We start from the raw sequence: 15,600 nt of genomic DNA on the forward strand, positions 1-15,600 counted from the left end.
GTATTTATGTACTCACTCTCTGACCCCACAAGTACAATTTCTTTAAAACAAAGCAAAACAAACCTTTATAATTGTAGTTATGGGATCATGCTTTATATTATTGTGCAGCAACTTACTTTTTTCTCTGTTAACAATCGCACAACCATGCCGGAACTCTTTCCTTTTCAGTACATAAAAATATGAGAATACCTTTTTTTTTTTTTTTAAGTAGGAGGACTAGTTAGTTGAAATATCTCAGGAAATAGGAAATTGAGTGAATTCTTTTTTAGTTGGCAGGATCTTGTGGCCAGTGGGGTAGTGGAATACATTGATACCCTAGAAGAAGAGACGGTGATGCTTGCGATGACTCCAGATGATCTACAGGAGAAAGAAGTGGCCTATTGTTCCACATATACACACTGTGAGATCCACCCATCCATGATCCTTGGTGTCTGTGCATCTATTATTCCCTTTCCTGATCATAACCAGGTTGGTTTCACTTTTTATCTTTTGATTTATAAGGAATTGGGGAAGTAATAAAAACTGGATGTTAGTCTATAATCTCTTCCTGAGGGAAAAAAGCCTTTTAATGAAAAGCCTGTGAACGCCTACGGAATGAGCATTTGACATCCTTGCTGTTGTTTCATTGGTAAGATCCATAATTGATTATTCCAGATGGTTATCACTTATTTTTCAGAACATAGAAATTTTACCAGTCATATTTCTAATTTATTGTCAGAGTCTTTTCCTGTAGAAATACTAAATTTTCATTGATTCTGCTTTTCATTTCTACCCTTAGTCCCCTAGAAACACATACCAGTCTGCTATGGGTAAGCAGGCTATGGGAGTATATATCACCAACTTTCACGTTCGTATGGACACATTGGCCCATGTTCTCTATTATCCTCAAAAACCACTTGTGACTACAAGATCTATGGAATATCTACGATTTAGAGAGCTACCAGCAGGTATGTTCAGTTTTGTTCTACATTTTTTAAGACCCTGCCACGCTTAAGACGCTTTTCTGAGTGCTTGGGAGAGTTAAAAAAAAATGCATCTGATACAGTGTCCATTCTCATGGAATTTATAATGTGGTGGGAAACATGAACATAGTAAAAAGGTGGATATATGGGAAGTGTTGTAATGGAGGTACAAAGTTCTTTGGAAGCACAGATTGATGGAAATGACCAATTCCTGTTAGAAGTCTAGAGCCCAGTTTCATGGAGAAAGTGGCATTTTAGACTAAAGTTGGTGAAGGGATATTTGAATTTGAAAGACAGTTTGAGCAAGTGCCTAGATGCATGAAGGCATGGGATATGGGAACAGTTAGTCATGTCAGTTTATTGTGTCTGGAGTGTAAATATATGAGAATGAAGCTTTGTCTCATAGTGTGAAAGGAGCCTGAACAGGTTGAATTTTATTTTGAGAATGAAGACTGACCCTCCCTCTCTCTCTCCCTTCCTTCCTATATATAGTAATATACATATATATATAGGCACAGAGGACTGAGTTCAACCATCCAACCTTTTTGAGCAGGGAAGTAATACAGTTAGATATTTGTTTTAGGAATATCGTTCTGACAGCAATGTAAACAGTAGATTAGAATCAGGTACTGGATTAGCAGGGAGATAATTTAGAGATTTTGTAGTAGTCTAAGTGTGAGATGGTGAGGTCCTGAAGAAATGAAAAAGAATGATAGATGAGACACTTTTTGAAATACATTTGATAGGACTTGCTACTGGTTGGACATGGAACAGTGAAGAGAGGAATTGGAAATATCATTGGTGTTTGTGGCTTGGGTGATTAAGGAGAGAGGTGCTATTAATAAGATTGAGAGCATGTTAGAAGGAAGACGAGATTTTAGAGTTAAGAAAATAAATTATGTTATGGGTATGTTGAATCTGAGTTGCTACCAGGACACTAAGAAGTGATCTTCCAACAGGGAGTTGCAAATGTGATTTGAAAGAAGGTCAAATCTAGAGATGTAAAATTTTTTATATATTAAATGATAGTTATAGATTACTATGAAATTGCTTAGGGATAAGTCAGAGTGAGAGAAAGGCCACAGACAGGCAACCTTATGCACCAGGGAGTGTTAAAGGAGACAGTAGTTCTTTAGCACTATTGTCTTATTACATTAACAGACTTTTGGCTTTCAGTGTGGGTAATGTTTATTATTTATTTCATTAGTAAAATTTGTCTTTAGTGGCTCTAAATTATTAACTGTAATAGGGGCTTTCTAACATTTTGATAGCAAATTCTCGTAGGTTAAAATGATTTATTTTCAGAGTCCTCCACAAGGGGTTACTGTTGCCTAGAAAAACAGTATCTGTTAGGTTGTCTACAATACGCTCTCATCTTTGGGCTGTGCTTGCAGTGCTGTGTTTTCTTCAACTTTTACAGTACAGTTTCGTTATGGCTAGAGAAGAAAAGAAATTAGTGAAGGATTGGATTTGAAAGGAAATGTTCCTTCTTTTGTTGCTAGTATGAAGTGGGGCACCCTGGCTGGGAAAGACTGCATGCTTTTCTGTCTGTTATTCTTGCCTTTCTCACGGTAGCTTTTCAAAAAACTTTTATTTTGAGATAATTCCAAACTTACAAAAAAGTTGTAAGACTAGTGCAGAGAACTCCTATATACTCTATCCAGATTTCCTAGTTAACATTTTATCACATTTGACTTATCAGTCTCTCTCTTGTTCTCTCTCCTCCTGAATCATGTGAGAGTAAGTTGCAAGCATGAAATCACATGACTCTGTAAAATTCTTCAGTGTGTGTTTCCTAAAAACAAGGACATTCTCCATAGTACAACCAGCAAAACACTAATAGCCATCTAGTCTGCGGTCCCCACTTCAAATGTAGCCAGCAGAGTAGCTGCCTCACAGATGCTTTGACAGTTACCATGGTAGAAAACACCCAAGCATTTATGACCAATATGATTGAATAAAATTGATTTAAAAGAAAGGGCAATTTTTCTTTGTTTCTCAGATGATGCTTTAACGTATGCTCTTCAATTCCCGGCAGGTATCAACTCAATCGTGGCCATTGCGTCATACACGGGATATAATCAAGAAGACTCTGTTATCATGAATCGTTCAGCTGTAGACCGAGGCTTTTTCAGGTCAGCTTTTCATAAAATTCGTCAAAACACAGATACAGTGGAAATATTAGTTTTTTAATCAAAAAAGTAGATTTGACTATGTCTACTCCAGAAAGTAGAAGGCCTGGTTGATGGTCAACTCAAGACACTACTTATGTATCTCAGGATTTTCAGATGCTAATATTTTGAGCCTTTTTTTTTTTTAAAGCAAATACATATTTGCATTTAGATAATATAGAAATGCCTAAAGAAGAAATAAAAATAAACCCATGATCTTAGAACCTGTAAATAACTACTGGCAAAATTATGGTGTATTTTCTTTTTATTCTTTTTTCTATTATGCTTCAGTTTGATTGTTTCATTGACAAACAGATTGATCTCAAATCCACAGCATATGAAGACTGTTTAAAAAGCTGGGAATTGAGAGGAGGGGATGGATTTTTCTTTTTCTGTGTTGTTTCAAAAGATAGCACTAAGACCAGAGGAGGGACATTATAGCTTAATGTAAAAACTTCTTAACTGGGAATATTCAAGTAAATCCTGGGTAATCATCTCTCAGGGTTATGTGGAAGCGATTCTTGTATTGGGTAGGAGGTTGGACTCAGTGACCCTGGGTCCTTCCTGTTCTCACAGACAATTCCAGGTGGGTAAGGCTATGGGTCAAATGCTACATGAATGGTCCATGTGATAACACTTAGGATTTATCTTTGATCCTTAATATAGTTACTCTTGTCCCAGATTCATGGTTGAAATTGTCTCTGAAATACCAATTAAGTGAAAAATTGTTGGCATATTCTAACTCCCTTTTTAAAAAAGAAAATAGAAGTTACCTTTAGAACCATGTGTTTTTAGGTCTGTTTTCTATCGCTCATACAAAGAACAGGAGTCTAAAAAAGGATTTGATCAAGAGGAAGTTTTTGAGAAACCTACACGTGAAACATGCCAGGGTAAGTGACACTGATATTTAAATTAGGAAATTCAGAGTTAACTTACTGGGGGTTTCCTAAGTAATTTTGCTGGGTTGTGTCCCCTTGGCACCTCTGCCCCCCGTTTTTTTGCAATGGAGGAGTATGTTTTCATGTCATTCTTAGAGCTCACATTTAAGAAAATATATATATTTGCCAAAAGTCTTTGTAGCTGGGAGTGGGCTTTCTGTAGACCTCCCCTCCATGTAGGTTCTGCATCGAGGAGGAAATTTAGGAAATGAGAGGTCATGTCAATCCATGGGACACACCTCACTGCCCCATTCGCACTTGTGCTTACTTGTCCTTCAGTTTATGCGTTTGCATGGGAACTTCCCCTTCCTCCCAGATTGTGGTGTGATCATAATATTTGTTCAGCCACAATATTTGTAAACATTTAAAAAACAAATAATGAGAGGGTACCTGGCATTTGTTGTTTCTTCTAGAAAACTCAAACTTACTTTCCACTTACCATTTACTTTCACAGACATTTAAAAACTACTTATACACTGGGAGGGATGGGACGTCCCAGGGAAATGGGGTGTCTCTACTGTAATTTTGGCTGCTAGTAGCATTGCATGAGATAAAATGTGTTCTGTTTCCTTAGATATCTACCTGTTACCCCTTTTCTGTTGGGTGGTTCTAGGTAGCAGTGAATTGATGTCCAGTGGAGTTAAGATCTTGTAAGATGAAATTCAGTTTCTGTGGGAGGATGTGTGCAGAGGGCGTAGATATTCTTTCTCATGTAACATAGAGATCAGAAGATCACAATATACTTATCCAAAGTCACTGAGCAAATGTCTGTCATGGGAGAATCTGATTCGTCAGTGCTCAGTGTTCTTTTTCTTTAAAGACTTTTTTTTCATGCAGACTGTGGTATTACAGAGTTCAGAATAGTTTGTAATATTTGGAATAAGAGCATTGGGTGTTAGTAAACATGATTCACATTGTTAGAGATTCCTGTAACTTCTCTCTAATTTGGAACTGATTCATGTATATGGTTTTTAATCTTTGTCAGGGATTATGTGACATTTAAAATACTTTTCTATATGGTAGTATAATGTCAGAAAATTCTGTCTGTTTCCTCACAGGTATGAGGCATGCCATTTATGACAAGCTGGATGATGACGGTTTGATAGCTCCAGGGGTTCGCGTGTCAGGGGATGATGTTATTATAGGCAAGACAGTCACCTTGCCTGAAAATGAAGATGAACTGGAGAGCACCAATAGACGCTATACCAAGAGAGACTGTAGCACTTTTCTCAGAACTAGCGAGACGGGCATTGTGGATCAGGTTATGGTAACGCTCAACCAGGAAGGATATAAATTTTGTAAAATAAGGGTGAGTATAGCTTTGTCTGTGTTGCTAATTTTAGGAAGTAAACCACATCCCCTTAACTAATCTATTTGTATGTGAATTCAGGTACGCTCTGTTAGAATTCCACAGATTGGAGACAAATTTGCCAGTCGACATGGTCAAAAGGGTACTTGTGGTATTCAATACAGACAAGAGGTAGGTGTCTGTAATCTCTGTCACTCCTAACCCAAGGTTTTGTTGAACATTTTATTAAATCAAAATTGGCTTTAACTTAAGAGCCCCAAGATGGTAAAGGCTTACCTTTTTAATTGTAGTGTTGAGTAAGTATATGGATGTACCATGTTGAACATAATTTGGAGCTAAAAAAATTCAGTTGGCAGGGGGAGTGTCAGTTCTAGTATTATAGCTGAGAGTAAGAGATTTAAATATTTTTAAGTCTCTTCAATATTTTCTTTATAGGACATGCCTTTCACCTGTGAAGGTATCACTCCTGATATCATCATAAATCCCCATGCCATCCCCTCTCGTATGACTATTGGCCACTTGATTGAATGCCTTCAAGGGAAGGTAAGAGATTTTCTTCAAAAATGTACATTCCAAATTGATATTTCTTCCAAAACGACAATAGGTGGTACTTTGTAAAAAGCTAGTATGATACTTATTTTCCTCTTTCAAATTGGTTATGCTTCTGCTTTTTTTTTTAAAGACATTTACAAAATTATGGTCAAGTCAGAATTTTGGTAAGGTATACTATTAATACGTCCAGTCTGTATATCTAAATGTTACCCTTTTGACTGCTTTTCTATAGATGAAGAGTTAATTCATTGGTGGTTAGTTCAGTGTGAACTTAATAATTTTATAGCTGTATTATCAGCTATGTGTGTATCTTTCAGTGGATGTTTTCTATTTTTAAATATCTTGTTAAGGTAGAATGGCTATAGAGTGGTTTTAGGGCATTAAAATGTTATTTTCCTTGAGCCATCAGAAATATTTGGAGTCTTATTCTTTTTGTACCTCATCCTATGGATGGATTTCTATTTCTTATGATTGAGTTTTTCTTTATTATGTAAATTAATTTGTTATAAATATTTTGTATAAGGTAATAAAATGAACCTTAATATATCATAGCTTTCTATAACGTAGATTTAAAGTTCAAAATCTTCTCCATCATGGAAAGGATTTTTTTCCAAGTGTATTTTTGTTGATATATGACTTAAGGGGAAACAAGATGAAGCAACATTTTAAAGACTACTTTTTTTTAAAGGTCTCGGCTAACAAAGGTGAAATTGGTGATGCCACTCCATTTAATGATGCTGTTAACGTGCAGAAGATTTCTAATCTTTTATCTGATTATGGCTACCATCTCAGAGGAAATGAGGTAGATTTGCTCCTACAGTAGTAATTTGTTATGTGTATTATTTTTGTATGTCTGTAGTTTTATTCCTAAAAAGATAAAACCTTTTATTGAAGTGTAACACCTACTTCCAATATGTGCACATACCCTAAACGTACAGCTTGATGAATTTTCACAAAGTGAAACAGCTGTGTGGCTAGCATCAAGATCTAGAAAAGAAAATTACCAGAACCTTTTTAGGCCTAGAAGCCCCTTCTAGTCCCTGCCTTCCCACTCCCACCCCAAGCTAACTACTCTCTTGACTGCCAACATTATAGATTAGTTTTGTCTGTTTTTGGTTTTATACAAATGGAATTATATAGTATATACACGTATCTTCTTTGAAGTTGTCTAATATTTTAGGTCTTTGCTTTGAAATCCGTGTCTGTTTCAGGTCCTGTACAATGGCTTCACTGGTCGGAAAATCACGTCACAGATTTTCATTGGCCCCACTTACTACCAGCGTTTGAAGCATATGGTGGATGACAAGATTCATTCTCGTGCGAGAGGACCTATTCAGATCCTTAACCGACAGCCCATGGAGGGTAGATCTCGGTAAGAGAGCGGAGTCATCATCATTGTTATTATGAATTAGGCTTTTAGTGTGAAAAATGTCAAATACATACAAAAATAGATGTAGTAGTGTAATGAATGTCCGTGAACCTGTCACCCCACTTCAGCAGTTAACAACTCATGGCCAGTCTTGTTGTATCCATCTCCCCTCCCACTAACCCCTGATTACTTTTCAGCAAAGTCCAGACATCATATAATTTCTTCAGTAAATATTTCAGTATTTATCTTTAAAAGTGTGGTTCTCAAGTCTTTCAGTCCTAGGACCCCAGAGAGCTTTTGTTTATGTGAATTATATCTATTGATATTTATCCTATTAGAAAGTAAAACTGAGGCTGGGCATGGTGGCTCACTCCTGTAATCCTAGCACTCTGGGAGGCCGAGGCGGGCGGATTGTTTGAGCTCAGGAGTTCGAGCGAGAGCGAGACCCCGTCTCTACTAAAAATAGAAAAGAATTATTTGGACAGTTAAAAATATATATAGAAAAATTAGCTGGGCATGGTGGCACATGCCTGTAGTCCCAGCTACTTGGGAGGCTGAGGCAGAAGGATCACTTGAGCCCAGGAGTTTGAGGTTGCTGTGAGCTAGGCTGATGCCACGGCACTCTAGGCCGGGCAACAGAGTGAGACTCTGCCAAAAAAAAAAAAAAAGAAAGTAAAACTGAGAAAGATTTAAAATATTTATTAATTTATTTTAAAAAACACTCATAAACTCATTACATGTTAACATAAATAACATGTTTAATGAAAAATAAACATATTTTCCAAATAAATTTGACAAGAGTGACATTGGTTTATGTTTTTGCAAATCTCTTTAATGAGCTGGCTTATTAGAAGATAGCTGGATTCTTGTATCTACTTGTGCAGTCATTCCTTTGCGATGTTTTAGTTTTTGTATATCATATATAATCTATTATCATATTAATTATACATCAATAATATATTTAATCTATATTATATTAAATGTAATATTTAATATTTTTATATTTACATATGTGAGGAAAATCTGACCTCACATAGATACGTGGTTGGAAAAGGGAGGAATATTTTGATTTTCCAGGTAATTGTGGACATTATTCTTTGATTCTCCACCAAAACGACAAGTTGTAGTTTCTTAAAGGTTGTGATGTAGAGTCTGAAACCCTATCAGTGAACTGTTTATATTTACTATGTTAAAATCCATTGGTTTGTCTTGCACATGCATAATTTTGTAGCATCATAATTGGTCATTTTGAAAATGTTGGTTTCACTTAGGTATGCAGGTTTTCAAATGTTGACACATTTCATTATACAAGAAAAAATAATCATGTTTGTTAATATCACTGTTGATGTCATTAGAAGAGCCATTAAGTATTGGGAAGCTGTCAAGCCCGCAGTGGAGGATAGAAGTTCTCTTCTCCATAAAAATTCTTTTAGCTTGAAAGCTCAAAATTTTCATATTTTTCAACAAATACTTAAAATTGTTTTCTTTGGAGTGAAAGACTCACTTTGTTTATTTGCTTTCATTTCTTCTTGTTCATTTTTTTTTGCCTGCCAAATATCTAAGTCTGAATTAACATCATGGGTTTTAAGGTTGATGAGTTAACTTGGTGACAGCTGGCTTTTCAAGTAAAAAAGATGTTCTATGATAAAGTGATTAGTTCAGAGTTGTGCAGGTGCTTTTCTTCAGGACAACCATCTTTGTTATACAGCAGAAGTGCTTTATGAGAACTTTCATTTTCTCACAGGTTATTAAAAAGATGTACACTCAAGGCTCAAGGTTAAATAAGACTAATTATTTTTACTGCTTCATTAAGGACATTTTCAAGTAAAACTGGCTTCCCCTCTTCACTTGAATAGAATATATGACTGTTATCACTTTTCAAAATGACTTGGTTGTCTAGCATTCCCCAAAGTTGACCAATGATTTTCTTTGTAATATCATTAAAACCCATTTGTTTTATTTTATGTATTTTTATGTATTACAAATATTAAGGAAGCCATCACCATCCACTAGCCTGGCCATCTGAATAATACATTTCGCTTCTGTGTTGAGGAAACCTGCAGTCATTCACATGTTCTTCCGTTACTTCTGCCAACATGCGTGTCATTTCAGGCGTGATTGCCTGGGAAAGTCATCCATTGAGAAGCTGCTTTATTTAGATTGACTTTATTATTCAGTTTTGAGTATAGAGTTGAATTCTAGAAAATGAAATGATTGCATGATGAGCCTCTCCTCTGCACTTCATTGTATTTTGTAAGGAGAATTTCATACTATACTTGAGAATTTAACGTATCGACTCCATTTGGGGACCTTCTAGTGCACATACAGTAGTTGGTAAGACTTCTCCCCTCCCCACCAGGAGAGAGAATGCTTAGGGTATAAAAATTTAGAGTCTAGTTCTCCTTCTTTACTAGTATTATTCTATGCCTTTGCCATTAGTCACGGTGGTGTTGATAATAAAAAATAAGTGCAAAATAATCTGTTGCTTTTCCCTTACCAGTGATGGCGGCCTGCGCTTTGGAGAGATGGAACGAGATTGTCAGATTGCCCACGGAGCAGCCCAGTTTTTAAGGGAAAGGTTGTTTGAGGCATCAGATCCTTACCAGGTTCACGTTTGCAATCTCTGTGGCATAATGGCCATTGCTAACACCAGGACCCATACGTATGAATGCAGGGGCTGCCGCAATAAAACCCAGGTGTGTATGCCTTTACTAGCAGCTGATACTTGTTTAGAGTATAACCATGTTGGTTTAATTACCCAGGCAGATTTAGTATGGTAGGACAGATAAGCACTTCCACAATGTTGATAGCGTGCCTCTAGGATTCTCAGTTTTAACTGAGGAAAGAGATAATTTGATTTTTCTGAAAAGCAGTGTAAGTTTTAGTGTGGTAATTTCTCTAAGCTGTTCATCTTCTGGATGATGGTCTTATACAAAGAATTGTGTAAAGAATGAGTTTTTTTTAAAACCTTTTAATTGAGGGTGAATATGTCTGGCAGAAAGGGTAAAATAGCAAAGCCTGGCAGGAGAGAGAAGCACCGTAAGCCGAGGTGGACAGATGAGTGTTCTCAGCCGTGTCCTTATTCATCATCTGCAGTAGCACATCTTTACCTTGTTCTGGGGTAGAAGTGGGGTCACTTTGCAACAGTTCTGAATTACCATTTGTTTTTTCTTTTCAGATTTCTTTGGTGCGAATGCCTTATGCGTGCAAACTGTTGTTTCAGGAACTTATGTCTATGAGTATTGCACCTCGAATGATGAGTGTTTAAATCTTTTAAAAGATTCTCAACAAGATACTTGTAAATACCTTTGTGTCTTGTTTCTATGATACGGCATTTTAAAAAATGACAACTGTGTACTGCATTGCAATAAAAAGCATTTAATTTGTTTTGTTTAATGACATGCATGCTTTCATTCTTCTGTAAATAGACAATAAATTTTTGTAGATAGTCTTCATGTGTTATCTTTATTTTGTGTCTCTCTGTGTCCAACCAGTGAATATAAAGTGTTAGTAGACTGGATTAAAAGAAACTTGTTATTAGGCAAGAACGGGGGTTGTAGTTATCCACAACTACTTTTAGCTGTGCAGACTAATACATATTCTGCTTGATTATAGCTCAGCACCTTCACCTGTTTAAAAAAAAGAACAAAATTAGTTACATATAGGGACATGGTTGACTTTAATTGTCAAGTAGCTTAGTGTTTCCAAGTAAATGAAGATGTTAAAACGTGGGGCTAAAGGATGTAGGAGTCGTCGTACAGAGGATACGCTGCTTGCTCCGTGGAATTTGAACGGTATGTGGAAGGCAACTTTGCTGTACTGGTCAATGCGTGAAAGCTCGACCTTATCACGCAACGGGAAGAGCACATTTCACAGATGACCAAGTTGAGATCCAGAGAAGCTAAGGAACTTTGCTTTGTGGTCCAGCTCTTGTTCAGAATTTAAAGTGGAGGAATAATTAGTGGCAGAGCTGAGACTCAAACATGACTCGCAGCCACTGCTCTGTTTTTACATCTTTACTTGATATTTCCTTTCATACCACCGCTGAGTGATCTGCACAGTGGAATGGTTTGACAAACGCTGACAGCAAATTTGTTCTTACTTTTGGCATAAGGATAAGCCCATTCAGACATCGGTCTAATAGAACTATATAAATGTACAGTCGCATTGTTAGGACTCCGTCAGGGTAGGTTCTTCAGAAGAAGCTTTTTGGCAGTTGAGTGGAGGCAGAACAGAACTGGGCATTTGCCAATATACTCTCCTTTCTGCCTTTTTCTTTTAAAAGCTCACAGTGAAGGACCAGAATTGCCCATAATTATTTCCTTTTAAATGAGAATTTAATAGTCACAACCCAAAAGAAAAATGCCACACAGATAGAAAGTTATGGGAACTATAAGCATTCCAGTCAAGTTTGAGTTTCGATTCTTATGCGTAAGATAAGGTGACAGCATCTAAGCCATAATACGGCCATCAGCCGTCCAGATGTTCTTTTGGAGTCGTGCTCTACATCGTAATGGCACACTTACCGTCCTTATGGGTTCCTAGCTACAGGATTTCACGAGTAGCGCTGTGTGGTACTTTCATACTTGGTTCTGTTCTTTAGGAAGCAAAAGCACTAGTCATTTTTAAGTGGCTGTGAGACTTACTACCTACCCTTTTTCACTGGTATTTCATGTAAGGCATCAACCACTGTAATTTTTGCAGATGCCGAAGCCTGTCCCTGGGAATTGGACGCGTGGCACTCATATTCTCCGGCATCTTCCTTACTTAGAGGAGACACCTGTGAAAGAAAAAGGCCCTTTAGTTCCTCTGTCGTGGTCTTATCTTTTCAGTGGTTTCAATGAGGTCATTATTTCCTAAGTTTCCTAAGATGGCCAGGGGATTTGTAGCAAAGCTACTGCTAGAAGTAGTGCAAGTCCTGTGCTAGGAGACTTAGAGAACGACCATATTCAGTCTGTTTCTTTGGTTCAAGGCTGATAATGAATCCTGTCCTCCTTTTCTTCCTTGTGTTAGAAGGCAAACTATTTATTAATATAAACTTTGGAAAATACACGGAAGAATGAAATTTACTTGTAACCTCTCCCTACATACACATTTAGCAGCTGAGTTACATACAGACTACAAAGCCTGTGATAATGGTGAGTTTTTTAAAAAAATCAAAGAGATGATTCCTACTCTGAGGAAATGTCATGGACAGCTTATGATCACCTTAGTTAAAAACTATAGGTGTACATACTAGTTTGAGGAAAACCTTCATAGAGTATATGATCTAAGTACTATTATCCATGAATATCAAAGGTCAAATAAAAGGTTATTAATAATTGATTAATGCTTGGGTCATTTAGCGAGGATTTGGCATTGAACATTTAGGGAAAAATAGTTGTTAATTCGTTGGTTGTTTTCAAAACATTCCAATAAACCTCAACTCTGCCTTTGGTTCCCTCTGAAAGAGGAGCAGCAGCCCCATGGTAGGGCCGTTCCAAAGAGACGCGAAAGAGCAGGTGTTTCCAGGTGCGCAGTCCATCGGGAACCTCTGCCAGGCCTGTTCGTGTCTAATCCTAAGAATGAGCCTCTTGCTGGCTCTTGGTACTCACCAGCACCCAGCCAGTCACTTCATGTTTTTCTGGGCCACCCCGGGTCTGAATGGCCAGGTTGTCCCGGTCACCAGGCAGGAGTTCTGTCCTTTGAACTCCATAGTGACCCCTTTGTACCTGCAAAAATGAGAGTCTCAGTTCTCTGCACCAAATCATCCACTTGGAAGTGGCTACATTTCCAGGCTTGTTCAGGGTATACATCAGACTTCCTAATTAGATTAAACCCAGCACTTTACTCGCCTGGTTCCTTTCCTGAATACTTTACCTCTTTTATTTCTTCCTGCCCGTTTCCCACTAAGCTAACATGTTTTAAACTAACGCATTTTCATGGATGCTTGGGGAATACATAGGGTCATAATTTCTCGTTGCTGGCTGCCATTGTTGACCCATCCCTTTTGAAACTCTGCTCCTCCGTGCCAGGCCTTTCCTTGCCGGCCACGCCATATTTGATGGACAAACTGTGTCACCTGGTGCTAGTTTGATGCTTGAGACTTTGGGGCTCTTCCTGCAACAGCCTCATCAATGGAAAAGAGTAGGCTGAGACCAAAGCCAATACCACTACTTTGTTCTAAGGGCTAAGGATCAATCAAATGATTAACTGTCGACCTGAGATAAAAAATGCCTGTCAAATACATGCTGCTATCATTGGTTCTTTTATGACAAAACTTGGTGATTGTTCCCGCGCATGTCACGTTGAGATTCAGAAGGATGGGTTAAGAACAAACGGTTTCTTTGGTTCAAGGCTAACAATGAATACTGTCCTCCTTTTCTTCCTCATTTGAGAAGGCAAACTATGTTCATTACATAAACTTTGGAAAATACACACAGGAACGAAGTTTACTTGTAACTGCTCCATACATACACATTTAGCAGCTGAGTTACAGAGTACAAATATTTTAAGCCTGTGATGATGGTGAGTTTTTTAAAAAGTCACAAAGCAATGTTTGTTCATTCCATCCCAGGCTTCCTTTAAGAGCCAGCTTGATGTTTATTGATACTACCTTTCTAATTAGAACAATTTACAATCTCAAGTAGTTTCCTTTTCATTTTCTTCTATCATAAAGCAAATCTTAAGTTAAAACAAGACCAGATCACAGCATATATATATATTTATATATTTTTTTTACACTCTGTCAGTATTACTTTTCCCATGTGGGATCCCACTTACCCACGTACTATTTATTACTAAGCTGTTGTCTCAGCCTCAAAGCTACCCTTTATTTTCTCTGCTTTATGATGCCAGGGCTGGGGACTCTGCAAACCTCATGTGATGTAGGCCAACTCCTGCTTTATAAAAAATACCTAGCATGACCAATTTGGTATGCCTCGTTTTTTGCCTTTTATTTTATTTTTTTCTGGGATTTCCCCACATTGCCACTGTGAGTGAGAGAAAACAGTTAACTTAGTGTCTTTCCCATATGAATGCTAGGAAGACAAACACATACACTCAATAGGTATCTTTTTCCTTCAGTTTCCCAAGTAGCAGGCAGAAATGATTTATGCTAGCGCAGCTTTAGAAATAGTTATTTAAAAATGGGTTTTAAGAATATGGTGGTATATAATGAGTATTATTTTTTAGGCAGAGTCTCCCTCTGTTGCCCAGGCTGGAGTGCAGTGGCTTGATCACAGCTCACTGCAGCCTTGAATTCCCAGACTCAACTGATCCTCCTGGCTCACCCTCCCGAAGTGCAGGGATTACAGGTGTGAGCCACAGCACCCGGCCGCCTTCCTTTTTAAAACATAATTTATTGAGGTGAAATGTCATTGCTCCTTTAATGGAAGTGGCAGCTGTAAAGCTCAGTGTAGCTGGTGTGGGCTCTGCCCACCTCCACCCTCAGGCATTTTCGGATAACAGTACCCAGACTTGCCTCAAACCAGGTGGTTTCACACGAGCACCAATATCAGGGGCTGCATCCTCTGGCCACATGGGGGAGCCAGAGGTCGGCAGGTGACGCGACCTGGGTGGGAGCCTTTCAGTGGGATTTTATAACGCAGCAGGGGGACAGGGAGCCCTTTCTGTCCTCTGGGGTCTTTAAGCTGTGATAATAACAGAGCTTGGAGCTGCCAGTGGCGCTATCGTCCAGTTGGGAGGAAGCTTTCTGAGGCAGAAGAAAATGAGACCGATACGCTGAGAGCAGAGTCAAGGCTTAGAGTCCCGGTGACATTTGGGTACCTGGATCCAGCTGCCCTTCAGGCTGGAATCAAACTCCCTCCCACCCCCGGCCCTGCCTTTATTTATTTATTTTTTGCCCAGGCTGGTTTGAAATGAGTTTCTACAATTGCGACAGAAAGAGTTCTGACTGTGGGAGCCCAGATCCCTCCTGGAGTTCCAGAAGTTTCTCATCTAGTCACACAACAAGCAAACAAAATAATCAAGCCAGACCGTCATCGTCCTTGAGCTTGCTGGAGGCGTACACCAGCCAGACAAGGATGTCTGGTTATGTTTTTTTACTTAAACTAAATTTCCTCTTTGGTAGCATGCGTTTGATTTTTTTTTTTTTTTTTTTTTTTACTCCATAGGATAGGATCGTTGTGAGGCTAAACAATTCAAAATGTATAAAAAGGACAAAAATGTACGTGTACAGTGTAATTGTGAGGTATTGGGTCTGGCAAATGAATGTTTTCTTTTCCCTTCTACGGACATGCTGAGAAGATATTGTCCTTCAAATAGAAGATAGTTACACCAGATAATGCCACTTGAAGGG

General features: G+C 38.1%; 2 protein-coding genes across 2 annotated transcripts in view; one reads left to right on the forward strand and one right to left on the reverse strand.

The window, feature by feature from the left end:
- The window catches only part of POLR2B (RNA polymerase II subunit B), a 29,420-nt gene extending 18,668 nt beyond the window's left edge, over positions 1 to 10,752 (forward strand). The window contains exons 15-25 of the mRNA XM_045531697.1: positions 270 to 468; positions 779 to 947; positions 3,001 to 3,097; positions 3,929 to 4,023; positions 5,130 to 5,380; positions 5,462 to 5,551; positions 5,816 to 5,923; positions 6,621 to 6,734; positions 7,144 to 7,304; positions 9,802 to 9,997; positions 10,480 to 10,752. Of these exons, the coding sequence (XP_045387653.1) occupies positions 270 to 468; positions 779 to 947; positions 3,001 to 3,097; positions 3,929 to 4,023; positions 5,130 to 5,380; positions 5,462 to 5,551; positions 5,816 to 5,923; positions 6,621 to 6,734; positions 7,144 to 7,304; positions 9,802 to 9,997; positions 10,480 to 10,569 (1,570 nt within the window). The 3' untranslated portion in view covers positions 10,570 to 10,752. The remainder of the gene's footprint in view (positions 1 to 269; positions 469 to 778; positions 948 to 3,000; positions 3,098 to 3,928; positions 4,024 to 5,129; positions 5,381 to 5,461; positions 5,552 to 5,815; positions 5,924 to 6,620; positions 6,735 to 7,143; positions 7,305 to 9,801; positions 9,998 to 10,479) is intronic.
- Positions 10,660 to 15,600, reverse strand: part of IGFBP7 (insulin like growth factor binding protein 7) — a 50,388-nt gene continuing 45,447 nt past the window's right edge. Inside the window, exons 3-5 of the mRNA XM_045531698.1 lie at positions 12,896 to 13,012; positions 11,955 to 12,081; positions 10,660 to 10,930 (exon numbers count right to left, since the gene is read on the reverse strand). Of these exons, the coding sequence (XP_045387654.1) occupies positions 10,911 to 10,930; positions 11,955 to 12,081; positions 12,896 to 13,012 (264 nt within the window). The 3' untranslated portion in view covers positions 10,660 to 10,910. The remainder of the gene's footprint in view (positions 10,931 to 11,954; positions 12,082 to 12,895; positions 13,013 to 15,600) is intronic.

The sequence above is a fragment of the Lemur catta genome, chromosome 19, assembly GCF_020740605.2.
Source record: "Lemur catta isolate mLemCat1 chromosome 19, mLemCat1.pri, whole genome shotgun sequence".
In the NCBI taxonomy this organism is placed as follows: domain Eukaryota; kingdom Metazoa; phylum Chordata; class Mammalia; order Primates; family Lemuridae; genus Lemur; species Lemur catta.